Source organism: Alosa pseudoharengus, unplaced genomic scaffold (assembly GCF_046254945.1).
Source record: "Alosa pseudoharengus isolate Yale_2024_CS ecotype anadromous, Long Island Sound unplaced genomic scaffold, YU_APseudo_1.1 YU_APseudo_1.1_scf_6, whole genome shotgun sequence".
Taxonomy (NCBI): Eukaryota; Metazoa; Chordata; class Actinopteri; order Clupeiformes; family Clupeidae; genus Alosa; species Alosa pseudoharengus.
The window spans coordinates 4,805,372-4,832,871 of NW_027468848.1; the positions used below are offsets into that span (position 1 = coordinate 4,805,372).

At 45.5% G+C, this 27,500-nt stretch overlaps 1 protein-coding gene and 1 pseudogene across 1 annotated transcript in view; one reads left to right on the forward strand and one right to left on the reverse strand.

Moving 5' to 3' along the window:
- The window catches only part of LOC143106444 (bile salt-activated lipase-like), a 13,131-nt pseudogene extending 9,441 nt beyond the window's left edge, over positions 1 to 3,690 (reverse strand).
- A 2,002-nt stretch (positions 3,691 to 5,692) lies between these two features.
- Positions 5,693 to 27,500, forward strand: part of tsc1a (TSC complex subunit 1a) — a 35,223-nt gene continuing 13,415 nt past the window's right edge. The window contains exons 1-17 of the mRNA XM_076269485.1: positions 5,693 to 5,973; positions 6,549 to 6,729; positions 7,182 to 7,285; positions 13,348 to 13,500; positions 14,412 to 14,556; positions 15,552 to 15,706; positions 17,535 to 17,608; positions 17,703 to 17,869; positions 18,651 to 18,748; positions 19,640 to 19,787; positions 19,990 to 20,108; positions 20,420 to 20,507; positions 20,644 to 20,733; positions 21,151 to 21,652; positions 22,490 to 22,572; positions 25,647 to 25,804; positions 27,321 to 27,500. The exon at positions 27,321 to 27,500 is cut by the window's right edge and continues 3 nt beyond it. Coding sequence (XP_076125600.1) covers positions 6,621 to 6,729; positions 7,182 to 7,285; positions 13,348 to 13,500; positions 14,412 to 14,556; positions 15,552 to 15,706; positions 17,535 to 17,608; positions 17,703 to 17,869; positions 18,651 to 18,748; positions 19,640 to 19,787; positions 19,990 to 20,108; positions 20,420 to 20,507; positions 20,644 to 20,733; positions 21,151 to 21,652; positions 22,490 to 22,572; positions 25,647 to 25,804; positions 27,321 to 27,500 — 2,373 coding nt within the window. The 5' untranslated portion in view covers positions 5,693 to 5,973; positions 6,549 to 6,620. The remainder of the gene's footprint in view (positions 5,974 to 6,548; positions 6,730 to 7,181; positions 7,286 to 13,347; positions 13,501 to 14,411; positions 14,557 to 15,551; positions 15,707 to 17,534; positions 17,609 to 17,702; positions 17,870 to 18,650; positions 18,749 to 19,639; positions 19,788 to 19,989; positions 20,109 to 20,419; positions 20,508 to 20,643; positions 20,734 to 21,150; positions 21,653 to 22,489; positions 22,573 to 25,646; positions 25,805 to 27,320) is intronic.

The following is a 27,500-nucleotide window of genomic DNA, read 5'->3' on the forward strand; positions in this document are numbered from 1 at the left end:
TGTGTGTGTGTGTGTGTGTGTGTGTGTGTGTGTTTGTGTGTGTGTGTGTGTGTGTGTGTGTGTGTGTGTGTGTGTGTGTGTGTGTGTGTGTGTATGTGTGTGTGAATGTGTGTGTGTGTGTGTGTGTGTGTGTGTGTGTGTTAGATGGGTCATATGAATATTACATAAAGAACATTATAGCTCAGCAGGAGCAAACATACACAGAGATCTTTATTTTGTGTATGGGTATGAGTCATGTTTTGAAAAAGCATTAGTTATGAGAGAGTACCAAACCAGCATGCTTAAGGGGAAAGTAGCCATGGGTTTGATAGATGCCATCTGTTACAGGCTATTATTCAAAGCAGGCAGTAAATGTCAACAGCAACGTGAATGCTTGCAGTGTTTGTGGTTAGTTATTCACACAATTACATGAGTTCAACTATCAGATGCTTTTGTCTAAAGACATTTATAGACTCGGGAGTCGGGAGCAGCCAGAATGCACAGCAGCAAAACACTGAGAAGAAATGCGTGTGTGAGGTTTTGATTTCATGTCATAGGTGTGCCTTTTGGCTCCAGTTATATATAGTTTGAGTCTCAGAACAGTGAGGTTTCGACATCTCTCCTCTAACTGGTAAACAGCTTTACAATAAGGATTGTCTTGTTAGTGGCAAGTACAGTAGTTGCATCCTTGTGTTCTCCTTTGGTGACATATGTCAAATTAAGGGTTAGTATTCTGGTTAGGACCAAATTTACCCCTTCTGCCAACTTACACACAAAAGAAACCTAGATGCTCATAGATAACTGCCATCTCCTTGCTGCCGTACTAAAGAAGTGTATATTATCTTAAAGGGTGCAGGTAGTGAGGGGAGAGTACAGTCTACCCACCGGCCCTCCAGCCCAGGTCTCAGAGGTACTAACCTGCCCTCCAGCCCAGGTCTCAGGGGTACTAACCTGCCCTCCAGCCCAGGTCTCAGAGGTACTAACCTGCCGCTCGACTGCAATGCCAAAAAGCCAGACTCTGTGCTATGGCAGTCAGAGCGCATACTAAACTGCAGGCACTCACAGTATGAGACACTAAGTGCACCAGTTTGAGCAATGGAACACGGCCCAAAATGGCCTCTTAATACATGTGTACTGTACATACGGTTCCCCCTACAGTCTAATGCAGTTTAATATATGTGTACATACGGTTCCCCCTACAGTCTAATGCAGTTTAATATACATGTACTGTACATGCGGTTCCCCCTACAGTCTAACACAGTTTAATATATGTGTACATACGGTTCACCATGCAGTCTAATGTAGTGTAATGCAGTTTAATGTAGTCTTATGTAGTTTAATGTATGTGTACTGTGTACTTCGGTTTGTCTGTAGAAACCCTCACCACACTACCACAGAAGTTAAATTATATTTTGAGCATTGTTAGTGTTATAAAATAGCGACATGGCACCTTGCCCTGTTAGCATCACTATAAGCCCATTCAGTGATAATGCAAATAAACGGTCTTGCTTAAAACGTCACCAATTAACGTAACTTTGCTCTCAATCAAAAGTTTGACGTTCCTAACTACCTTAAATAGAGCCTAGGTTGTTTTTACTCCGTCATACAGAGAGTTGCCCATGAAGCTGCCCGGTCCGCCATCTCCTTGCCGTCATACGGACAGTTGCCCATGAAGCTGACCGGTCCGCCATCTCCTTGCCGTCATACGGACAGTTGCCCATGAAGCTGACCGGTCCGCCATCTCCTTGCCGTCATACAGAGAGTTGCCCATGAAGCTGACCGGTCCGCCATCTCCTTGCCGTCATACGGACAGTTGCCCATGAAGCTGACGTCGTTGGAGGCCCCGAGGAGGAAGGCGCCCCCAAACAGGTACACCATCACGGGCAGCCCAGTGGACACTGAGCAGGACACATGAGGAACAGAGAAAAGCATCAGGACACATGAGGACACATCAGGACACATGAGGGATAAAAGCATCAGGACACATGAGGGATAAAAGCATCAGGACACATGAGGGAGAAAAGCATCAGGACACATGAGGGAGAAAAGCATCAGGACACATGAGGACACAGCAGGACACATGAGGGAGAAAAGCATCAGGACACATGAGGGGGAAAAGCATCAGGACACATGAGGACACATGAGGGAGAAAAGCATCAGGACACATGAGGGAGAAAAGCATCAGGACACATCAGGACACATGAGGGAGAAAAGCATCAGAACGTACAGTATGAGAGACGGAGAAAAGCATCAGGTCTGGTCTGGTTTACAATAATATGGCTGCTGCTATTTAAAAGTCTATTCAGCAGTTTAGTAGAACACATCTTACGTTGTGATATCCCATTTTAAACATGGTAAAAAACACTAGACAAAACTACTGAGCCTATATACAGTGTACACAAAGGGAAAGCTGCTTCAGGCCAAGGAGGAAAGAATTGATCAAAAACACCATTCAGCCGCCCCTTGTTTTGTGTTCTTGGTGAGAGCTGGAAACACAGCTCACGCCTTAGAATTAGATTACGTGTCAGTGTTTGAAGTGCCCCACCTTGTCTGCCTTGGGGGACGAAAATGTTGAGGTACAAGCAGTCCTCGCTGCCGTGGGAACCAGACTGCATGAGTGTCACCTGCAGGCACCTGTCACGATACTTGGTGGCTTTCAGAACACCTGTGTCAAAAACAGCCCGGAGGCGGCGCCATTAGTGATCTACCTGAAGACCCTTGGGTTGAAATATTTGACTTAAAATAAATCCAGTGAATATCTAGAAAAATATTTCTGTTAGTTTTGATAGCCCAAGACTGAAAGAGAACTTCAATAGAGATCTCCACTGAGAAAAAGCTTTTTGTCTAGATCTACGCTTAATCGTTATACGGGAATCCCCATCCTTCTAACCCCAAAGTTCACCTCAGCATAGACAAGAGTCCCTAGACCCTGACCACATCCACCACCTGACTATACCTCTAACGGCAAACCAGTCTAAGCCGGCTCGTTAAGTAAGTTTAAAAAGGTGTTTCCTTACCGTCCCATCCTGGGTGGGGTTTGGGCTTTTCGAACCTCGCTGGGATGTCTGCGAAGGGAACCCCCTTAAACACGTCCACAGAGTGGAACAGTCCCATTCGGTGGCTCTTCCCTTGCACCATGCCCCCTTCAGTGTACACCACTCCCAGCTACAGGAAAGGAGAGTTTCAGTGTCAGCCAGCCCACACAAAACACATACAGATATGACAGGAGTGTGTTGTGTGTGTGTTGTTTATAAAACATTACAATAAATGCCATTTATGGAAACATTCCTATAAACAGCACTGTTGTTAGGCAATTCCATGGAAAATTGACTTTTTGTCACATCCAAAATGCCAGTGAAATGCCTTGGCATTTGTATGATGTGAATGATAACATTCATTTTTTTGTGAATTTTTTCTCATGTACATTCTTCAGCCAAAAATAGCAAATGCTGAAATTTCATGTAATCATTCACATCATACCATACCATCACATTGTATTGGTGTTATGGATGTTACAAAAAATGTCATTTTCCATGGAATTGCCCTGTTGTTAATACATCAATGGAAAAAAAAACAACACAATTACAAGTACCAATTATGAAGTAGCCTAATTCAAAGAATTATGGCAACAATTATGATACTTACACTGGCACCTGCTGTGCTGCCCAGACACAGGGCCGAAACTATAAAAATCACTCCAGCCACAGACATCCTAACAGAGGGTCTCGCTAACACAAATACTCTGCTGAGTAACTGTGCCTCTAGCTGCACAACTGGACACTCTCTTTCTCCTGCTGAGGAGATGTCATTTTGTACGGCTGCGCTACGGTACACTTTCTTCAGGGAGAGAAAATAAATGACCTTCAGGCCTGTTTGTTTGCATGGTCAGACAAGACGTGCTCCACCAATCGGATTTTAGAGTAATCAATTTCCCTTAGCTAATCACTTTGGTGGGTACTCTGCAAGTGTGCAAGCGTGCATGTATCATATCTAATTCATTCATATCTAATTACATATCCCAAGACAACCGTTTACTTTGGCTGGAGGATGACATATGAGGTACTTGCCAAAACACCTCATCTAAAATTTGATTAAATATCTACTAAGTCAATGGAAATTTGATCAAGATTTAAGTTAGATGAATATACAGTTTGAAATGGATTTAATCACTAGCGTGTAATCTTTAGTAGTTACACATTCCCCAACATGTTTGGCAGGAGCAAACAGGAGTGATGAGAAAGCATCACCTGTCTACATCCCTTTAATCCTGGCCACAGTTCATAACAAGCTGTTTACATCTCCCGCCAGCTGAGTGCTTCACAGCCAAAGAGGCTGCCTCTTATCTTCACAGATACAGTAGGACCTGTTGATGCCAATATTATGTCCACTTACAGAAAATCAAGTTCCAATAGATGTCTAGTAACATATGGAAACTGGCACATACTGTGCAAGCCTCCACCCATGCACCTCAGGTTATCAAACTGACCATCAAGGATGACAGTGCTGTGTGATGTAATTGTTGACTTTGTGCCTACACCTAAAAAAATGAGGTATGATTTAAAAGTGTATGAGGCATAATTCATTTTAAATAAATGTCATTTACACCTCTTTGCCCTAAGAGGCAGCTGTGTTTTGGTAAGAAGACGTCAAGTGATGGGGAAAGAGCGACTTTAGGTCTAATCTACGTTCAGATTATGGTTAGGGATTTGGCAGACACGTTTGTCCAGAGTGACATACAAATAACAACAATAGTTAAATTTAACAGTGAACAATTTACAATGTTGGTAAGACTACATAAGGAGAATAGCAATAATAAACAACAATGCCAATTCAATCAATAGCCTAATGGAAATAAACACATAATATACAAACCATGACACATGGGAAAGGCTTATTAAACTAAGTGCATGTTGAACAGATACTTTAGACCCCTCTTGAAAGACCCAAAACTACCACAGGAACGGAAAGCACTGGGCAACTCATTCCACCAACAGGAAGACACAACAGGCATATTTTTCGCAGCTGCCGGCGTCCGTTTTATAGAGGTGTGTGTGTGAGAGAGAGCACAGTCATTTCAGGTCAGAGTGACTGGTTGAAAGCATGAGAAAGTTCACACCCTTTAGGTCGTAGGCTACTGGATTTCCCGTTCCCACAACAATCAGACTGCTTTCATATTTGGATGAAGATATTTTCTCTGTCCATCTTATCTGGTAACCTGAATGCAGCCTGCAATTAAACACAACCCGCAACATTTTGTTCATTGCATTTAAATGCGTTGGCCTAGCCTACTCAGAACAACTGTGCAGTAGCCTAAGAGGCAACCGCTTACAAGGTGGTCAATGTAGCCAAAGTTAAATCCCAAGTAGACTATATTTCAAAGAAAACTAAAGATAGGCCTGATAAATCAAACAACACACTTGACCCTCCAGGGCGTATTGGATGGTGAATAGCGAAAAAGCGTCACCTATCGGGTTTAAATCATGCATATCACGGGAGAAAACTAATTTCAAATCAAAGCATTACAAAATAAATATATAAACAGCAACGTACACAAAAACGTTATTAATGTTATTAACAAAATAAAGATTTGATCAAAAACTTTTAAAGGTAATTGTCAATTTATTAACACGCAGAAACACTTTGGCCAAGCTCCAATTTCATAGCCCAAATTTACAGTGCGCATGCGTCGATTCTTGGTCAATCATGTCCAACCTGCTGCATGCATGCTGCTGGAGGTAGTGAGCGGAAAGTAATCTAAGCTGTCAACTGCATGTCTGACGCGGTTAACTTTTTAGGACTTCCGGCCACACAAAGACCTTGAACTCGCCAGCAGTATAGAGTCTGTTGTTCCTGGAGGCATTTAATTTCCAGTCCGTAGCTCAAAAGTTTCGCTAGATACCCAGCTAGACATAAGCTAACGTTGCTAGCAGGCTAACGTTAGTTGAGAAATTTCCAAGATGGCGCCCTTCAGATGAACGCAGGACGTTTCAAAAGGTAAAATATAAGTACATTTCAATGTTTAAACTGAATTTTGTACGTCATAGACTGTATAGATGCAGTTTTGCTTTTGAGTTTGTTCGTTCCCTTCACTTGTCACAGTTGTCATACATGTCTATCTGACTTGGTGTTGGGCATAAATAACCAAGGATCCACGTCCGTCCAGTTTAGTGCTAACGTTATAGGTCCAGAGTTTATGCTTGCTTCCCTGATAACTGATCTCTTTTGCAATCGCTTGCTGGGGGCTATTTGAAGCAAACCCAATCTTTCTTTGAAGAAAGCACCATGGAATGTACTGTTGATGACTAGCCACAGGTCAGATGATACTCATGTCAAAACTGATATGGAACACCACAAACATATCAGGCAGTTCTAAATAATCATTGCACCTGTCAACACATCAGAGCCTTCAACACGGTGGCCTTATAGTTTGCTTCGTAGGCTATATTGCATCACGTTGAAAAGACGCGTAACATTGTCTTTGATAATGTGTTCCTTCCAGAAGGCAGTAAATCATGACGTGACCCTGTGAAATTCTTGTGTTGCTCACATGCGTGCCTCTCCTGTCGCAGAGGTCGTAGCCTCAGCCCGTCCAGTGACGGAGAGCAAAGCCGAGTCCTCGCCTCTGTCCAACCGCCGCCACCATGGCCAAGGAGCAGACCAGTGTGTTCGACCTGCTTCCTCTTCTGGAGTCCTCGGACCTCCAGCAGCTGCAGCAGACCAGACAGCTGGTGGAGGACCACCTCAGGGCAGGTACACACACACACAAACACACACACTTACACACATTTTCTCTCTTTCTCTCTCTCATAACACATCACTAGACATTTCACACAACACAACTTACTACTCCATCATAACATAAATACTATAATACACAAATACTATAATATACAAACCATGACACATAGGAAAGGCTTAATAAACTAAGTGCATGTTGAACAGGTACTTTAGACCCCTCATAATATGTTATGATGAGGTAGTGAGTTGTTGTCTTGTGTGAAATGTATCACACACACACACACACACACACACACACACACACCACTGTTCAGTTCACAGTTTTCACTCACAGAAGTGAGAGGCTAATGTGTACCATTTCATATGCATTCAGCTTTTCATATTTAGTCTAGTTTAGCATCTGTGCTGTGTTGATATTGTAATTTATCTGTGTGTGTGTGTGTGTGTGTGTGTGTGTGTGGCAGAAAAGGGCTCAGTGCTGCTGAACGGTCTGGTGGATTATTACCTGGAGTCTAGCTCATCTCAGGCTCTGCTGATTCTCACTGCAGTGGGCGAGCCACAGCACAAGGTCAGATACACACGCAGCACATCCCACAGCACAACATCACAGCACATCCCACAGCACAACAGTACAGTACAACACCACATCCCACAGTACAACACCACATCCCACAGTACATCCCACAGTACAACACCACAGTACAACACCACAGCACATCTCACAGTACAACACCACGCACATCCCACAGTACAACACCACGCACATCCCACAGTACATCCCACAGTACATCCCACACTACATCCCACAGTACAACACCACAGTACATCCCACAGTACAACACCACAGCACATCCCACAGTACAACACCACACAGCACATCCCACAGCACATCCCACAGCACAACATCGCAGTACAGTACAACACCACATCCCACAGTACAACACCACAGCACATCCCACAGTACAACACCACAGTACAACACCATATCCCACAGTACAACATCACACCACATCCCACAGTACAACACCACATCCCACAGTACAACATCACACCACATCCCACAGTACAACACCACATCCCACAGTACAACAGTACAGTACAACACCACAGTACAACATCACATCCCACAGTACAACAGCACATCCCACAGTACAACACCGCAGCACACCCCACAGTACAACATCACAGTACAACACCACATCCCACAGTACAACATCGCAGTACAGTACATCACAGTACAACAGTACAGTACAACACCACAGTACAGTACAGTACAACACCACAGTACAGTACAACACCACAGTACAACACCACATCACAGTACAACACCACAGTACAACACCACATCACAGTACAACACTACATCACAGTACAACACCACATCACAGTACAACACCACATCACAGTACAACATCACAGTACAACACCACATCACAGTACAACACCACAGTACAGTACAACATCACAGTACAACACCACATCACAGTACAACACCACATCACAGTACAACACCACATCACAGTACAACATCACAGTACAACACCACATCACAGTACAACACCACACCACATCACAGTACAACACCACATCACAGTACAACTCCACAGTACAACACCTAGGGTTGCAAAATTCCGTGAATTTTCAAAGTTGGAAACTTTCCATGGGAATTAACAGGAATAAACAGGAATTCATGGGAAATTAAGTCAATTTCATACACACAGCAGTCGGCATAGGCTGCTAGACATAAAGGAAACCTATGGTGCGTTTATATGCATGGGGAAAAATGTTCCAACCAATCGGATTTTGTTGTTGAGTGGTGTGGTGTATCTTGGGCAGTTCAGTGTTGCTAGTTTAGCACACTAGTAAACCATTGGCAGAGAATGGGATTCCCGCTAGCATGCTAGCTAGCTTTGTATGCTAAGCTAAGCGAAAATACCCACATACAAATCATATTGCTTATTACGAAACAAAATGTTAATGTTTATATACGAAACAGTTTGTATGAATTACCCAAAATTCCCAGTTGATTCCTGTAAATTCCCATTAATTCCCATAATTTCCTTTAATTCCATGAAATTTTCCAATTTGGAATATTTCCAAAATTCCCCAACTTAACTTCTAATGGTAAGTTTCCAGAAAGCTTCTGGAAATTTACCGGAAATTTTCCGCCCCCTTTGCAACCCTAACAACACCACATCACAGTACAACACCACATCACAGTAAAACACCACATCACAGTACATCACCACAGTACAGTACAACACCACAGTACAGTACCACACCACAGTACAGTACCACACCACAGTACAGTACAACACCACAGTACAAAACCACAGTACAGTACAACATCACAGTACAACATCACAGTACAGTACAACACCATAGTACAGTAGTGCCGCCACTAACGACTAATTTTCTAACGACTAATCTTTCGACTAATTTTTCGATTAGTCGACTAATCTAAATGACTAATTTTTTTAAAAATCAAGTGTTTGTTATTTTGTTTCCGTTTTATTTTGAACTCAACTAAAGGGAAAATGTAAAATATATATCACCCTACTTTTGTTAGAAGCTGTATTACTGTAAGTAAACTGTTCAAAAACATTATGTATTAAAAAAAAACACCCATTTAAAATGCTACCTTCAGATCTAATGTCAGACCTTTGATAGACTTTATTTGTATGCCAGTGTTGCCATGGACATAGACAACTTCTTTGACCTGAGGCCAGGTCATTGCATTGGGGTCATAGGCCTACATGAACCCACCCCCCATCAAATTATCATTATGATATCACAATTATTATTGTTATGCTATATTGTTATACATGCACTTCAAAGCAGCCAGTGTTTAAAGTGCTAACATTGTTCACAAAAAGTTTGTGAAAACATGCACATCAGAGGACTGCTTTACTAATGTAAAATATAATTACAATAGTTCCATTGCTTTTGCATGGTTGCATGATAAATACTTCTCAAAACAACAGCAATTATATGGGTGTCATCGTTTTGGGATGTTTCCCTCATGCAAGCATCATACACTGGTAGGCAAATGGAAAGAATATTGACATTTAATTATGACACAAGCTTTTGGTCACGTTTTTCAAATTTGACTATACAATACTCTAGATAGTGTATTATAGTCTGTGCTCTGTTTTTATGGAAGTTGCATAAATCCACATTGTTCTATTAAATGTAGTTTCATAATTAAATAGCCTTCCAATAGGTTGAATTGGAGCTTTGCTACCAACGTTATCAAGTGGTTTCAGTTTCTCTCGCGCATTGAATGAACGCTCATACCACTATTTAATTGTATGCCTCTATGTTTGTTGACACCAAATTAGCAAGTATTTCCTACTGATTGCAGAAACATTTGTTTTCTTTTTCTGTCGGTCGGCTGTTCCTTGATCAATTGCGCAGCAAATTATCAGAAGAAGCCCCAGGAATAATTTCTCTCAGCGGCTCCGGACCAGCAGTGTCCACGTTACGGCCGGTGCTGGTCCGCGCGGCCCATAGTTCGAGAAACGCTGGACTTTGAAAGGCGACAGTAGTTGAGGACTTTGCAAATGAGCCTAACATCAGCATGTTCAAAACAATTAGGCTACAGGCACTTTGCGCGTCTTACCACATAGGTTACCTCACTTTATCAGTTGGCTTGAACGCTAAAAAAATATGCGTCGTGACTTATTGACCATGGGAAATGACGGGCACCTTGATTGTTGATATCAAGGGCGGCGGCATGTTCGTTTTAACGTTTTTTTGTATGAAAGAACTACAATAATGACACGCCGTTGCGTTGTCAACGTGAGACACTCTTTACTTCATTTATTTAAATTTCCACAATACTATATTAGTCAGAGTCTGGACTAGCGTAACCTACTAGCTTAGCTCCCCCCACTTAGCTCTGCCTAATAATGAATTGCGCTGAAAGCAGGCAGGCACGCAGCTTTGCTGCTGGCTTTAACACTTTCGTGCATAGCTGGGTTTAAACGGCCAAAGTCTTGGTAGCCTGTTTAACATCCAAAGACAGTCGTACTTTTCAACAGTTAATAACATAGAGTTAATATAACATTACAGTGAGTGAGCCGTTTGAGACCAAAAATAAATAGGCGGTCAATAGTAACACGACTCTTCGAATAAAAAAAGTGCCGTCGACTTATTTTCCTGGTCGATTAGGTCGACTAAGTCGACTAATCGCGGCAGCACTATAGTACAGTACAACACCACAGTACAACACCACAGTACAACACCACAGTACAACACCACAGTACAACACCACAGTACAACATCACAGTACAGTACAACACCACAGTACAACATCACAGTACAGTACAACCCCACAGTACAACCCCACAGTACAGTACAACACCACAGTACAACATCACAGTACAACATCACAGTACAGTACAACCCCACAGTACAGTACAACACCACAGTACAAAATCACAGTACAGTACAACCCCACAGTACAGTACAACCCCACAGTACAACATCACAGTACAACACCACAGTACAGTACAACCCCACAGTACAGTACAACCCCACAGTACAGTACAACACCACAGTACAACACCACAGTACAGTACAACACCACAGTACAGTACAACACCACATCACAGTACAACACCACATCACAGTACAACACCACATCACAGTACAACACCACATCACAGTACAACACCACATCACAGTACAACACCACATCACAGTACAGCACCACATCACAGTACAACACCACATCACAGTACAACACCACATCACAGTACAGTACAACACATCACAGTACAGTACAACACAGTACAACACATCACAGTACAGTACAACACACCACAGTACAGTACAACACACCACAGTACAGTACAACACACCACAGTACAGTACAACACGAGTACAGTACAACACACCACAGTACAGTACAACACCAGAGTACAACACCACAGTACAGTACAACACACCACAGTACAACACCACAGTACAGTACAACACACCACAGTACAGTACAACACCACAGTACAACATCACAGTACAGTACAGTACAGTACAACCCCACAGTACAGTACAACCCCACAGTATAGTACAACAGCACAGTACAACACCACATCACAGTACAACACCACACTACAGTACAGTACAACACCACAGTACAGTACAACACCACAGCAGACCACCACATCACACCACCACATCTCAACGCATCACCACTTCATCATAACACATCACTGTACAGTTGGGCCTCTGTATCTTAAACCTCTTTTCCAGCAGAAGTTTTTTTTTTTCTCTGGCAAACATTTTTTTCTCTCAAAATAAACTGTCAATCAGTAACACTGTTTATTACCGGTAAGTCAACACATTCAGGGTATCAGAGATTCAGGTAATCAGAGACAGTGCAGACATGCAATCACTGCGCAGGTCATTTGAGCTGGGAGAGATGGAAAACAAACAATACAGCTGCAAGTAGAAGTATCCCATTGAGAGAGTTTGTAAAGCACTGTTGTGACAGGCTTGTTCCAGAGAGACCACTTACTGGATGCACTTGCTACTGGATGCCTACCATCTTCACTGTCATCTCCTGGTCATCTCCTGGTCATCTCCTGGTCATCTCCTGATGATCTTGTTTAAAGCAAACATGTTGTAAGAATCTGAATTTAGACCCCCTTGTCATCAGTGTTCAACATACTGGGTAGTGCCCGTTTAACCCAGTGTGCCCCTTTAACCCAGTTTAACCCAGTGTGCCCGTTTAACCCAGAGTGCCAGTTTAACCCAGGATGCCCGTTTAACCCAGGGTGCCCGTTTAACCCAGTTTAACCCAGGATGCCCGTTTAACCCAGTTTAACCCAGGGTGCCCGTTTAACCCAGTGTGCCGAAAACTGATCCAGACATGCATTAGCAATGTCAGAGATGGCATCACACGTTGCATTATGAGTCAGTGTATCATCAGAATGCCTTTGAAGCCGTTATTTGAAGGTAAATTAAGTACAACCATGGTTGCTTTACACTAGCCTTCACCTCCCATGTGTTCCTGACGTGGCCCGTCGGCTGCAGCAGAGCAGCGTGACCTGGAGAGTCGTCACGGCTGTACCAGCCTCCCAGGGGCCGCTGGTGTGCTGAAGCAAGTGTTGTTGTTGTTGTCAAAAGGCAGACATGCCTCCTGGCTCACCACTATTATGTAACTTTGACGGCATGATGAAAAGGCAACTGCCCAACCTTCCTCTGTGCTCTGGCTCTTTTGGTGCATATGCTTGTATGACTATGTCCCTGACAATGTTAAATCGATATAGTAAAAACATCCGAATCAAAGAAGGACAATGTCTAAATAGTACATGGTATTATTGCTATTGTGGTTGATGGAATTGCCTGAATACAGTGGGTTTTGAACACTGTGTTTGAGCACAACAGCGCAACATCAGATCTTAAACACCCCCCAGTCTAGTGAAGCAGACTGAAATGAACAGCCATTGGGGTCAGTCATACCCCAGGAGCAAGAGAGATGGAGCCCTTTTACTAACAACAGTTGTCTTGTCTCTTTGTGTGCTTGCGTGCGTGTGTGTGTGCGTGCTTGTGTGTTTTCTGTGTGCGTGTGTTTTCTGTGTGTGTGTGTGTGTGTGTGTGTGTGTGTTTTCTGTGTGTTCTCAGCCGCTCCTGGAGAAGCTGAATGACTGCCTGGGCCGTCAGACGTGCCGGCTGGCCTCCCTCACCCTGCTGGCCCACGTCATCCGGCGGCAGCCGCCCTGGATCCACACCATCCCCCGCTTCCCCCTCTTCCCCGCCCTGCTCAAGTGCCTCAAGGTGCCCACCCACCCGCGCACAGTTCTCTTGTTCCCTCTCTCCCTCCCTCACTCTCTCGTTCCCTCACTCCATTCCTTGCTCACTCTGCTCCAGGATGTGCTCCTGTGCGTCTTCCTCCACACAGGGCTGGTTGTGGGGAGGGAGGGGGGGGCTGTAAGGGTCATCTCGATGTAGCTGGCCTGTCGAGTTGAGGAATGTCTTTTCTTCAGACACAGCAGTGCCCCTCTCCCCTGTACTGATTATGCTGGTGTGGGGATGTGCCGGTGGTGGTTGCACATCCCTGCTCTGCTCTGGGAGGAGATGTATTTCTCGGGGGCAAATCTGTACCCCTAGTAGGGCAAGTTACAATATCGCCGAGGGCACGTCTAAACGCTGTGCTGGGCTGCCCTGTGGGTCACACTGACTCTGAGATTTTCTTGGAGTGTGTGTGTGTGTGTGTGTGTATATGTGTCAGACTGATTGTATTGAAAGTGTGTGTGCATAACTGTGATCTGCCAGAGAGTAGTAGTTGTGGTGTGTGTTTGTGGATGAGTATTTAGGTCAGCATGTAATGTGTATCAAGTAACTGTGGTGAGAAAATGTTTATAAATGCATTTGCTACAAATGTGCTGGGTGCTTGATAGGATATATAATGCAATGTCAAATATGTTGAGTGTGTGTGTAATATAACTCTTCTCTGTCTGTTTGTGTGTGTGTATCTAATGTAATTGTGTGTGTGTGAGTATCTAATGTAACTGTGTGTGTGAGTGTGTATCTAATGTAACTGTGTGTGTGTGTATCTAATGTAATTGTGTGTGAGTGTGTATCTAACGTAACTGTGTGTGAGTGTATCTGATGTAACTGTGTGTGTGTGTGTGAATGTATCTAATGTAACTGTGTGTGAGTGTATCTAATGTAAGTGTGTGTTTCAGACGGATTCGGACACGGTGGTGCTGATAACGGGAGTTCTGGTGGTGACCACGCTACTTCCCATGATCCCACAGCCCAGTCGCCACCTCCTGGACGAGCTGTTTGACGTCTTCGGACGCCTGGCGCGGTGGACTCACAGGAGTTCAGGTACTGGTCCAGACAAGACCCGGATCGCATCGAACCCTCGGCCGATCTGGGTCAACACCATTACACTCAGTGAAGAAGCTGCTACTTTCAGTGCTACTGCCAGTAAAGCTCCCAATGCCACAGATTTATAGGAAGTGAATCTCATGTTCTCTACCTCCGGCTGTAAACGGCATAGACACCATGGCATCATGCACTTATGTTCTGAAGAAATTAAGACAAATTTGGTCAGCCATGAAGGCAAAATTGGAGGCATAGACTTCACAGTAAGTGCTTCTTGAAGCCAAAGCATACAGAGTAAACAGTATTGACCTGGTCTTCCCAGAATTGGCATATTCGGTTGAATTCGCCGCTGTCTTTTAGTCACTTCCGGTCGCTTCACTTTTATTGTATTTTATAGTCAAAGACCGATGATTAAGACCCCACCTGCCCTTCTGACGTGAGTCAGAATTAGTCATAGATCTGCATCATTACGGCAGGGCAAGTCTGGTCTACTGCCAGACCCACCCAGGCCTCACAGAAGAAATCCAGTCATTGCCCTGAATTAAACTGCACCATTAGGGTCAAGTCAGCTGGAAGAAAAAAGGAGGGAGCACTTTGTGATTCATTTCATTTAATAGATGCTTTTCTCCACGGTAGTGTTGCACGGTGCACCGATACTACAAAAGTGTCGCAATGATTCTGTCACATTGAGAGGATGGTGTTTGTTTGTGCAGGGAGCAGTCCTAGTGTTCTGTATGAGAGGATGGTGTTTGAGAGGATGGTGTATGAGAGGATGGTGATTGTTTGTGCAGGGAGCAGTTCTAGTGTTCTGTATGAGAGGATGGTGTTTGAGAGGATGGTGATTGTTTGTGCAGGGAGCAGTCCTAGTGTTCTGTATGAGAGGATGGTGTTTGAGAGGATGGTGATTGTTTGTGCAGGGAGCAGTCCTAGTGTTCTGTATGAGAGGATGGTGTTTGAGAGGATGGTGTTTGAGAGGATGGTGTTTGTTTGTGCAGGGAGCAGTCCTAGTGTTCTGTCCATTCACCTGCACGCCGGCATCTACTCCCTCTTCCACCGTCTGTATGGCATGTACCCCTGCAACTTCGTCTCCTACCTGCGCGTCCACTACAGCATGAAGGAGAACGTGGACACCTTTGAGGAGGTGGTCAAGGTGAGACTGCCTCTCAGCCAACATGGATAGTGGAGCCTTTTGGTTTTACTGTATGCAGAGTTGCTGTTTCCTAAGACTGTGTATTTGGTATTGTTTTGTTTTGGACATCTTGCAACCAAATCTGCTGGAAAAATCTAGTAAAGACATCCTGTTGCGTTCATATATTCATATATATACAGCGGGGAAAATAAGTATTGGGACACGTCAACATTTTTTTCAGTAAGTATTCCAATGAGGCTATTTGCATGAAATTTTCACCAGACATTAGTATTAACTCAGATAATCCACTCATAAAAAAATCCAAACATTAATGTCCATAGGTAGAGTTATGTGTAATAAAGTGGAATGACACAGGAAAAAAGTATTGAACACGCCTGCTGAAATTTCTTAAATACTTTGTGGAAAAGCCTTTATTCGTAATGACAGCTTCAAGGCATTTCCTGTATGACGAAACTAATCAGTCACAGTATTCTGGTGTGAGTTTGGCCCATTCTTTTAAACAGATAGTCCTTTAATATTGAATATTTCAGGGGTCCCTCTTGTGAATCCTGATCTTTAGTTAACTTCCAAAACTGTTAAATTGAATTGAAGTCAGGGCCTTGATTTCCTTTCTCTTAAACCAATTGAGAGCTTCCTTTACTGAATGGTTTGGATCATTGTCCTGCTGGAAGGTCTAGCCATGTCTCATCCTCATCATCCTGGTGGAAGTAAAGATTCTCCCAGAACAAAATGACTCCATTCATCATTCCTTCAACTGTATGAAGTCTGCTAGTGCCATGAGATGCAAAACAGCCCACACCATGATGCCACCACCTTCAAATCTCACTGTTGATATGGTATTTTTAGGGTGATGCACAGTGCCATTTCTCCTCCAAATATGGTGTGTAGTATGACATCTGAAAAGTTCAATTTTGCTCTTGCCTGACCAGAATACATTCTCTCAGTATTTCATAGGATTGTTCAAATGTTGTGTAGCAAACTTTCAACAAGCTTTGACATGTTTTTCTTCAGCAATAGTCATGTGGGATGAGCGTGCATAGAGGCCATGGCGCTGGAGTGCATTACCTATGATTTTCTCTGTAACAATTGTACTTGCTGCCTCCAAATCTTTCTGGAGCTTTCTCAGAGTGGTCCTTGGCTCTTCTGACTATCCTTCTGACTTCCTGGTCAGAAATATTGCAAGGAGATCCTGTGCATGGCCAGTTGATGATGCAGTGATGTTTCTTCCACTTGCAGATAATGGCTCCAATACTGCTTGCTGGATGATTCTGGGCATCTGTAACCAGTTCCATTGATATGTTTTGCAACAATAAGGTTGCAAAGGTCTTGGGAGAGCACTTTGCCTTTACCCATCATGAAATGTTTCTTGTGTGACACCTTGGTAATAAAAAACCTTTTTATAGCCCACCAGTATGTACTAACCCATCTTATGTCAATTTGCACAGACAGGAGGGACAATTTCTCTAACTACTTATAGATTCCAGTTTGTTCCTTGTCATTCCTCGCCTTTGTGTACTGCTTTTTCTTAGCGTGTTCAATACTTTTTCCCTGTGCCATTCCACTTTTTTACTCATAACACTACTTTTAGACATTAATGTTTGGATTTTTATATATGTGTGGATTACCTAAGTTAATACTAATGCCTGGTGAAAATTTCATGCGAATAGCCTCACTGGAAGTATACTTACTGAAAAAAATGTTGACGTGTTCAATACTTATTTTCCCCGCTGTATATAGATCTCAGTCACTGTGGTACACATTATCTAGCCATTGCTTTGCATTCACACGTTTTGGCTGATAGTAAAAGTCCATCTCTGTGTTTTTCAAGCCCATGTTGGAACATGTGCGGATTCATCCGGAGTTGGTCACTGGAACCAAAGATACTGAGCTGGACCCCACCAGGTGAGTCACACCTGTGAACGCCTCTCATCAGGTATGGAAGAGAGGTTAAGGAACGGAAGAGGAAGGCTAACCTGTCCGGTGGTCTGCCTTCCAGATGGCGGAGTTTTGAGACCCATGACATAGTGGTGGAATGTGCCAAGGTGTCCCTGGACCCCAAGGAGGCGTCGTGGGAAGAGGGCTTCTCCAACATGCCCGATGTCTTACCTGTCCACCTGAGCTCCCGAGCCCTTGAAGGGCCTCCCCTGGACCACAGTGCCTACGGTGAGTGACCCCCCCCCCCCCTCCCACCCTGCCCGCACGGCTATGTCAGGATTCAGTTAGTTTCGTTCTGTGAGTGGTCGATATGTGGAATTATTTAGGTAATCATTTAGGCTTTTCGTGTCATTTTGGAGCTACGGTATGATACGATAGTGCTTGGTTAGTTTACACTGTAATTAGTTTTGCATCCCTGCGCAGCCAGTTCAAGAGAAAAACATTCAGATGCAGAACATACAGATCCACATACACACATAGTCCAACACATGTACCATGAAGCATTGTAGTTTATACCATGGTCTAGGTTGAAAAGGGTGTCGTTTAAAAAGTGATCTACTACACCTATGAAGTAGATCTGGTAAAAAAAAGTTGAATCTCCGTTCCATATCAATGCTTATGAATGGTAACTATAACAACGATAGTAGGACGACGGTTGAGCCTGGAAGCAGGCTTCGCAACAATGGAATCAACTGTAAACAGCTGAAAAAACTAACGATTTTAGCTCTGAAACTCATTTAGTATTAATAATTGATTTCATATTTATTTATTTCGTAAGTGACCATGGTATAAACGGGCTAATGCCCTTAGATGCGTCCATTATCAGAAATAAATGGACTTTGCGGACTTCGCGTCGGACGGTTCACGCCTCCGCGTCGTCCATTTATTTCTGATACTGGACACCTCGTCGGGCATTGTCCCTTACGTGACCTGTGCATCCTGACGTGTCATATCGTGAGGATGGGGGCGACGGCTCCTCACCTGTCCGCTTGTGTCCGCCTCCTCTCAGGTAGCCCCTGCCTACCTGTGCGGCCTCCAGGTGTGACCCCCCCCAGGCTGGGCCCCGCTCCCTCCTACACCAGCACCCCCCTCTCTGCCATCCAGCAGGTGAGACGCCAGCCGACACCAGCACCAACCGCTGCTATGGCACGGTAACGGCAAGGCAAAGCCAGACACCAACCTCTGCTATGGTACGGTAACGGCAAGGCAAAGCCAGACACCAACCGCTGCTATGGTACGGTAACGGCAAGGCAAAGCAACTGCTGCTATGGTACGGTTACGGCAAGGCAAAGCAACCGCTGCTATGGTACAGTAACAGCAAGGTAAAGCCAGACACCAACCGCTGCTATGGCACGGTAACGGCAAGGCAAAGCAACCGCTGCTATGGTACGGTAACGGCAAGGCAAAGCCAGACACCAACCGCTGCTATGGTACGGTAGCGGCAAGGCAAAGCCAGACACCAACCGCTGCTATGGTACGGTAACGCTAAGGCAAAGCAACCACTGCTATGGTATGGTAATGAAAAGGCAAAGCCAGACAAGTGTATGAAATAAGTTAGAAATGCAACAGTTAAAGAGAAGATACATAAGTACTTTTAAATGCTAAAGATCGTAAGCAAAAGAATTCAAATGTTATTTATGAAGTGCTGTAGGAATAGTGTGCGAGGTTACTGTTCAGTCACTGGCACCTGAAAGGGATCCTCGTGTATATTTAGTCACCTTGTGCACAGATGTTCTAGGTCTTCAGTAAGACATAAATGGATTAGAATATGAATCATGTAGAATAAAGTTCATGTTGAGATTTTTCGAGGCCTGCACAGATGGCCTTTATGAAAAGCACCATGATTCAGTCTGCCGTGATTTATATGCTGTATTTATAGATCCATTAAAAAGAAGCCAGTCAGTGCACTTCTGTTAGCAGCTGCAGTGCAGATCGGTGGGGATATTGCCTTGCTGATATTGCCATGCTGTCAATGAGTCTGTGGAATGTGTTTGTCAGAGTTCTGCTGTTGCCATGGGAACTCAGGACTCAGGCTGGAGCCCCGCCTTGCACTGTGGGATGACCACGCCCCCCAGGGGAGCGTCCCCCACCAATCACGTGCCCCAGAGCACCTCCAACCTCTCAGGAAGAGTGTCAAGCACATCAGGTCAGCAAACGCCAGTCCAACACACACACACACACACACACACACACACACACACATCTTGCTCTGACTCATGTACACCTGGGGAGTACACTAACATGCCACTCCACAGAGCGCACACACACTGTTGTCCCTGTGGCCTAGATCTGTGGTGTTGTGTGTTATGAGGATGGTCACTCTGCTCTGCGTGTGTGTGTGTCTGCAGTGGACGGAAAGCTGACCCCGCTCACCACCCCCGTGATTGGCCCTCTCTCTCCTCACCCTCCTCAGCCGCATGAAGCTGAGCTCAGAAACCAGCCTGCCAGCATAGCTCAGTGTCCACAGGTACACTATGCCTACACACGCGCTCACAAACCACACACCACACACACACACACACACGTACATGTAAATCTGCTCTGCATACACCTTCATTTCTCTTCTGTCCCAAAGGATTGATGGACCTTGGGTCTTGCTGTGTGTGTTGTGTTGTGTTGTGTTGTGTTATTGTTGTTTCATACCAATATAAAATTGTCAGAATATTAATCAATACAATCAGTATTTTAATTTTCTCAAACAAGGCAGTAAATAGTATAGAGGATGTATGTTTGATTGTTTATGATTAATTACACCACTTCTTTGCTTTTTTTTGGCAGGATGATGCAGTGATTGACAGCTGTCAATCATCTGTCTTGCAAAATAATATGCCAGAACCCAGTGCCTCAGAGAATTTGACCTGCTCGAGTGAGTGAGAGAGAGAGAGATGGAGAAAGCATGAATGTTTAAGAAGTAATACTGCAGAATCAGTCTTTTTTTATCAGGAAACCAAGCGTTTGGCCTCTTCTCTCCTAACGTTCTCTGCTGTCCTCCTGGCCTGTAGGTGGTGCTGGTGAGCAGGAGAAGTCCCTCACTCTGCCTGAGGGGTGTGCCTTTGTTAGGGATCAGGAGGAGGAGGGTCCAAGAGAAGAAGGTGAGTTAGGAACGTGTTCCTATGAGCACATTCACACAAAGATGAGCACGGACAGAAATAGAACATGGCAGCAGACCAACACACCTGATATAAACACATAGTGTAGACCAACACACACACACACCTGACCTAAACACATAGTGTAGACCAACACACACACCTGATATAAACACATAGTGTAGACCAACACACACACACACACCTGATATAAACACATAGTGTAGACCAACACACACACCTGATATAAACACATAGTGTAGACCTCCATACAGACATATATCGCACAAGCTGTATGGTCACACATACATGCACACACACACACACACACACACACAGACACACACGCACGCTCCAGTCTTGTCCCTGCCTTATTTCTCAGTAGTGCTTGTGCTAACTGCGTCCCTCTGCTTTGCCCAGACGCTTTGACTGAGGAGTTGCTGAGCCTTACGGACAGTGATGCCAGCAGCACCTTACACAGACGGGACACCATGTTCTCCCACAAACGGCCATCCAAGGCTCGGGTCAAACCCAGCTCCACCGAGCCCGTGTGCGTCGGCGCTGACACCACAAACTCGCTGTCCACGCCAGAGCGACCCGACTCTGGTGCGGCTTACGAAGGCCAGCGTCCCCCGTGGTCCACCTGGCCGTGCTTCACCCCTTCAGAGAGCTCCTGGTGCGACGAGGCTACCCAGCATGCACCTCTGCCGTACGAGCCCCTGTTTGACCTGGCGCTGCCCAAAGCGGCCGAGCTGTTCGTGGAGCGGCGGACGGGGGAGGCCCGCAGGCGGGGGGGCGGCGGGGCCGACGACAGCGCAGGAGACGAGCAGGCCATGGGGTCCACAGCGGCCAACTCTCCACTGGAGATGCTGGACCTGCTCATCCAGCAGGGAAGTGCCAACCACGACTGCAAGCTCAGGAGGTGAGGACAGGGGAGGAGGGGAGGAGTGGAGGAGTAGAGGACAGGGGAGGAGGGGATGAGGGGAGGACAGTGGAGGAGTGGAGGAGTGGAGGGGAGGAGGGGAGGAGTGGAGGAGGGGATGAGGGGAGGAGTGGAGGACAGGGGAGGAATGGAGGACAGGGGAGGAGTGGAGGACAGGGGAGGAGTGGATGAATGAGGAGGGGAGGAGGGGAGGAGTGTAGGACTAGGGGACGAGGGATGAGTGGAGGAGGGGATGAGTGTAGGAGGGGAGGAGGGGATGTAGACGTTGTAGGCGTTTTGTCTTTAGGGCTCTTATTATGCCTGATGGGACAAGAGCTGAGTTAGAGCTGTTTCATGTTTAATGATGTCGTCAACTTAGGAAGTCATTCCTCAAACCGTGTGTGTGTGTGTGTGTGTGTGTGTGTGTGTGTGTGTGTGTGTGTGTGTGTGTGTGTGTGTGTGTGTGTGTGTGTGTGTGTGTGTGTGTGTGTGTGTGTGTGTGTGTGTGTGTGTGTGTGTGTGTGTGTGTGTGTGTGTGTGTGTGTGTGTGTGTGTGTGTGTGTGTGTGTGTGTGTGTGTGTGTGTGTGTGTGTGTGTGTGTGTGTGAGACAGCAGACTGATGGAATCAGAGGTGTGTGAAGGTTAATGATGTGGAATGAGCAGCTCTCTTGTGTCATTATCTTCACTGTTAAACGAGTCTGCCCTCTCTCCCTCTTTCTCTGCCCTCTCTCTATCCTTCTCTCTTTCTCTCTCTCTCTCTCTCTGTGTGTTGGTCTCTCTCTCTTTCTCTCTCTCTTTCTCTCTCTCTGTCTCTCTCTCTGTGTCGGTCTCTCTCAGATTGTCGATGCCGAGCAGGCCAGCTGAAGGTCCGGCCCCTGGGAAACAGCATCAGCATCAGCAGCAGAGTGTTAAAGGCAAAGGTAGAGCATCACCTCTCCATCACCTCTCCATCACCTCTCCATCACCTCTCCCCTGGCTGCCCTCCTCTCAGAGCAACGCTCCACTCTGTTCTAAAGCAACGCTCCACTCTGTTCTAAAGCAACGCTCCAGACCACTCTGTTCTAAAGCAACGCTCCAGACCACTCTGTTCTAAAGCAACGCTCCACTCTGTTCTAAAGCAACGCTCCACTCTGTTCTAAAGCAACGCTCCACTCTGTTCTAAAGCAACGCTTCACTCTGTTCTAAAGCAACGCTCCACTCTGTTCTAAAGCAACGCTCCACTCTGTTCTAAAGCAACGCTCCAGCCTCTTGGAGAGACCACCCTAGAGTTAGAGAAGAGGAAGCACGCCCTTCTCTTCTCTGGTCAATAACTAAGTCTGACACAGTTATATGGGGCATTCCTGGACAGGTCACCTTGAACGTGCTGACCAGTGTAGATTATTACTGCAATTTACTATTTTCAATTTGCAGACAGGGTAGAGGGGGGCCTCTCTCTCTCTCTCTCTCTGTCTTTCTCTCTCTCTCCCTCCCTCCCTCTCTCTCTCTCTCTCTTTTTCTTTCTTTCTCTCTCTCTCTCCCTCTCCCTCCCTCCCTCCCTCTCTCTCTCTCTCTCTCTTTTTCTTTCTTTCTCTCTCTCTCTCCCTCTCCCTCCCTCCCTCTCTCTCTCTCTCTCTCTCTCTCTCTCTCTCTCTCTGTCTCAGTGCATCCTGCTCTTCAGGGACCTGAGCCTAGGGTGTTTCCCATCACTGTCTGATGGATCTACCAGGTTTAATGAGTCACACCAGGGTGTCCAGCCACTCTGTGGCCAGATTAATGAGTGTCATCGAGCACGGAGGGGAGGAGGGGAGAGGAGGTGATGTGAGGAGAGGAGAAGGAGAGGAGGAGAGGAAGGGAGAAGAGAATAGGTGAGGAGAGGAGAGAAAAGGAGGGGTGAGGAGAGGAAGGGAGAGGAGAATAGGTGAGGAGAGGGGAGGAGAGGAAGCATTTGCCCCTAGAAAGAGAAAAGGTGATGACCATCTGGAATGCATCAGACAGACTCGTATCCTGACCGTTGTTTTGCACGAGGGACAGGAAGTTGGCAAAAGCTGCGTCTAGCAGTAGGCGTGTTCGACTTGAGGCAGATCTGACTTGATGTGATGCATGCTGGGTTGAACACAATGCATACTGGGATGGACGCAATGCTTACTGGTTAGAAATTTTGTCCGACTTCTGTCACCCGGGAAGGGACTTACCACCGTGACACCATGTCACATGACCTTAAAATATCGCGGGAGTCTTAGCCTGCAGACAGATCTTGCAGTTGCCTTCCACGAGCTGCACGAGCTGAAACACGCCCTCATGACGTCAGTTCAATTGGGAGGAATGTCCTCATGACGATTTTGACGGGAGTATCATGGTGCTTCCTTATGTTGGAATATGCAAAAATAAACAGAAATCGAAGGGATACCTTCTTATACGTGATTTCTGCAACAATGGTAGGCTAGCCTACTAAAAACGTTTGGATATTCTGTTATTTTCTGCTGTTGGTTAAATAGATAGACACACATATAGGGGAAACACTTGATATTGAATTTATGTGCTACAATGCAGGCCTGTTAACTGTATGACAACAGTGGTTTATTTAAACTACATCATAAGAATGTATTTCGTCAGTCATCATGCTCATTTTAATGAGTAAGAATGAAAGTTCTGCTGTATTTATTGCAAACAAAATTCCGCAATATCTCCCGCGATGTCTCCCGCGAGTCACGTCAGGCAGACTATAGCCTGTCTGTCCGGGATGAGCTGCCCTCTGTTGTAGCTCCTCCTGACTAGCCTCTGAAGATCACGTTTACGTAGAAAGCCAGACCAAGTCAGATCTGCCTCAAGTCGAACAAGCCTAATGTCTTATACCTCAAGACATGAGGTCATTTCCTGAAGGGTCATTCCACGTCAGTTCAACCAGTGCCCACGCACTTAGGTCTCAAAACATTCTGAAAAAATTACCAGGTGTACCTATGTTACCCAGGAGACACACTGTAAAATTACTCTTATGTAAGATCAATACTTTCCAAGATACAGCCAGTTTTACAGGGGGAGGGGGGTGTCTATTTTGTTCAGGCTCTTTTTTTTGTCAAAGTTCACAAGCCCACAGCGCAAGAACTAAACCATGTAGGAGGCTCAAATTTTGCATGGTGGTACATAAATAGGAATAGTATGTAGCAAAATCGTCACGTTTGGTCTGGATAATCCTGCATGGTCATAGCTGTCCCTCAAAGTTGATACAAATTTTATTGGAGTTTTTGGCTGGGCTCTGTTTAAGCCTTCAGAAGACATATTTGTACTCAACATAGGCTCTTGATTTATTTTCCTTACTGAGATAAGTAGAAACACTCACAAAAAGCAATGAACAGAAAATAAATCCCTTCAGGGTCTGAACAGCAGACCTCACAAGTCTGAAAAATAATTTTGGTTATCATTTTCAGGGCACCCAAACACCTTGTGGGAATATACAAAGATTTTTTAAATATGTTTTTCCTTATTCTCCATGATCCCTTCTTTTTGAAAACACCAATTTGACTTGTCTTATGCAAATCTTTCTTTTTTATTTTCCACCCTGAACATGGGCAAAATGCCCCAAGGTGTTTGGGTGCCCTGAAAATGATAACCAAAATGATTTTTCAGGCTCTGCAGTGCTTTTACCATGAAATGAAGGCTTCCAACTCATTTGACTTTGTATGGAGAATGAAGAGAATATGGAGAATACATTCTCTGACACTGCCAATGGGTGCCCGGAAGGCTTGATATTGCACCATGTAACATAGCTGATCGTGTAGGATCATGACCCATTTAATTGTTTTTCTGACAGACTGGGTATCGACTTGGCGTTGAATGTTGACGTCAAGGGGCATAAATATCAATTCTTCCATGGCGTTGCTTTAAGAAAAGCCCAATGGTGAAAATAGCATACAGCTTGTGTAGCAGTTGACCTTGCCTTAGTCTTTTGGCCTCTGACTGCATGAGCTGTGTTTTGTATACGACTGGACCAACCTCTCTGTCCTCTACCCGTTTGCAGACGTGGAGGAGTTGCACCACCTGCGCAGTCAGGTGCAGTTGCTGCACACGCAGCTGCAGTTTGAGCGCCACAAGAGGGAACAGCACGCCATCCGCAATCGACGCCTGCTAAGACGCGTCATCAACGCCACGGCGCTGCAGGAACAGAACGTCTCCATGGTAACGCCACCCTCATCACAGCCCAACTCCCCGGGAAGCGCCCAAAACAGCCACTTTAGCAGATGGGCTAGACATGTGGTCTGCCTGCTATAGATTGCAGTGTTGTGTAGATATTTATAGAAACATGCATTAACCAGGCTGTCTGAGAACTCATCGATTGCTTTGTTTTGTTTTCTGTCTTTCTTTCTTTCTTTCTTTCTTTATTTATTTATTTATTTATTTTATTTTGGGAAAAGTAACAGAAAAGCAAAACTAGGTGTTTTTGTAGCAGTCCATTTGTAAATGGGGTATGTGATGAAATGCCAGCTCTGCATGCCCCTGGCCGGAGCATAAGAAGCTACTGTAGCAGAGGCCTGTGTTGAGCTGCCAAGCTACGTAGAAACTAGATGCCAGGAACCCCACAGTGGTGGACAGCCTGTATCATCTGTCACCAACACAACAAGCATCTAGACTTAGAGGCACACTATGCAGTTTTTTTAGCTTAAATGCACGTTTTTTAGCTTAATTTACCTTAATTTAACAGCTTCAGAGTCATTGGAATGGTTATATGACTTTTTTGGGGTTGAATGGTGGCCGTCTTGCTTCCCCCTAGCGCCTGTGAGCGGAAAAACCACCCTTGCAACTGTGGGCCGGCGGGCCGACGGCCTCAGTGTCAGGAAGTAGAACGAGTGTAACGAATTGCTTTACTGCATTCAAATACACATACACGCCAGGCACCGGCTAGAAAAAGGTAGCGATGGAGTTTCTCAGACATTCGTCATGACAGCGAGCGAAAAAGAAGCAAAAACCGAGAAAACAGTAAAGAAATTGCCAATACTGCATAGTTTACCTTTAAGAGTCTACATGTGTCCGGACCCAAGCTTCTCACTCGGACATAAGGCCAGTTAAACTAATAGTTTATCAAGGAGTTCTGGCATACAAGGGTGCTGCTACATTACAAGGGCACCAACTGCGCATGGACAGACCACAAGCAGAATAGAACAGCTGTCATTGCAGTCCACAGCCGTGTGTGTGTGTGTGTGTGTGTGTGTGTGTGTGTGTATGTGTATGTGTGTGTGTGTGTGTAAGGCTGCTTATTTCCTAAGCCGGTAGCTTTAATCACTTCCCACAGCCTGACTATGAGTCTCTCTCTCTCTCTCCCTGTCTGTCTCCATGTTGCGCCTCCTCCCTGTCTGTCTGTCTCCATGTTGCGCCTCCTCCCTGTCTGTCTGTCTCCATGTTGCGCCTCCTCCCTGTCTGTCTGTCTCCATGTTGCGCCTCCTCCCTGTCTGTCTCCATGTTGCGCCTCCTCCCTGTCGGTCTCCATGTTGCGCCTCCTTCCTGTCTGTCTCCATGTTGCGCCTCCTCCCTGTCGGTCTCCATGTTGCGCCTCCTCCCTGTCTGTCGGTCTCCATGTTGCGCCTCCCTGTCTGTCTCCATGTTGCGCCTCCCTGTCTGTCTCCATGTTGCGCCTCCCTGTCTGTCTCCATGTTGCGCCTCCTCCCTGTCTGTCTCCATGTTGCGCCTCCTCCTGCAGAAGGAGCAGCTGCAGCTGCAGGATGTGGAGCTGCAGGGTTTGCGCGGGAGCCTCCAGCAGGAGCAGCAGCACCTCCTCCATCTGCAGGAGGAGACGCAGACCTCCGTCACACAGCTGCAGGAGCAACTCGCCCAGCTGCACAGAGAGTGCAGCCAGTACGCCTCCACCATGCAGGAGCTG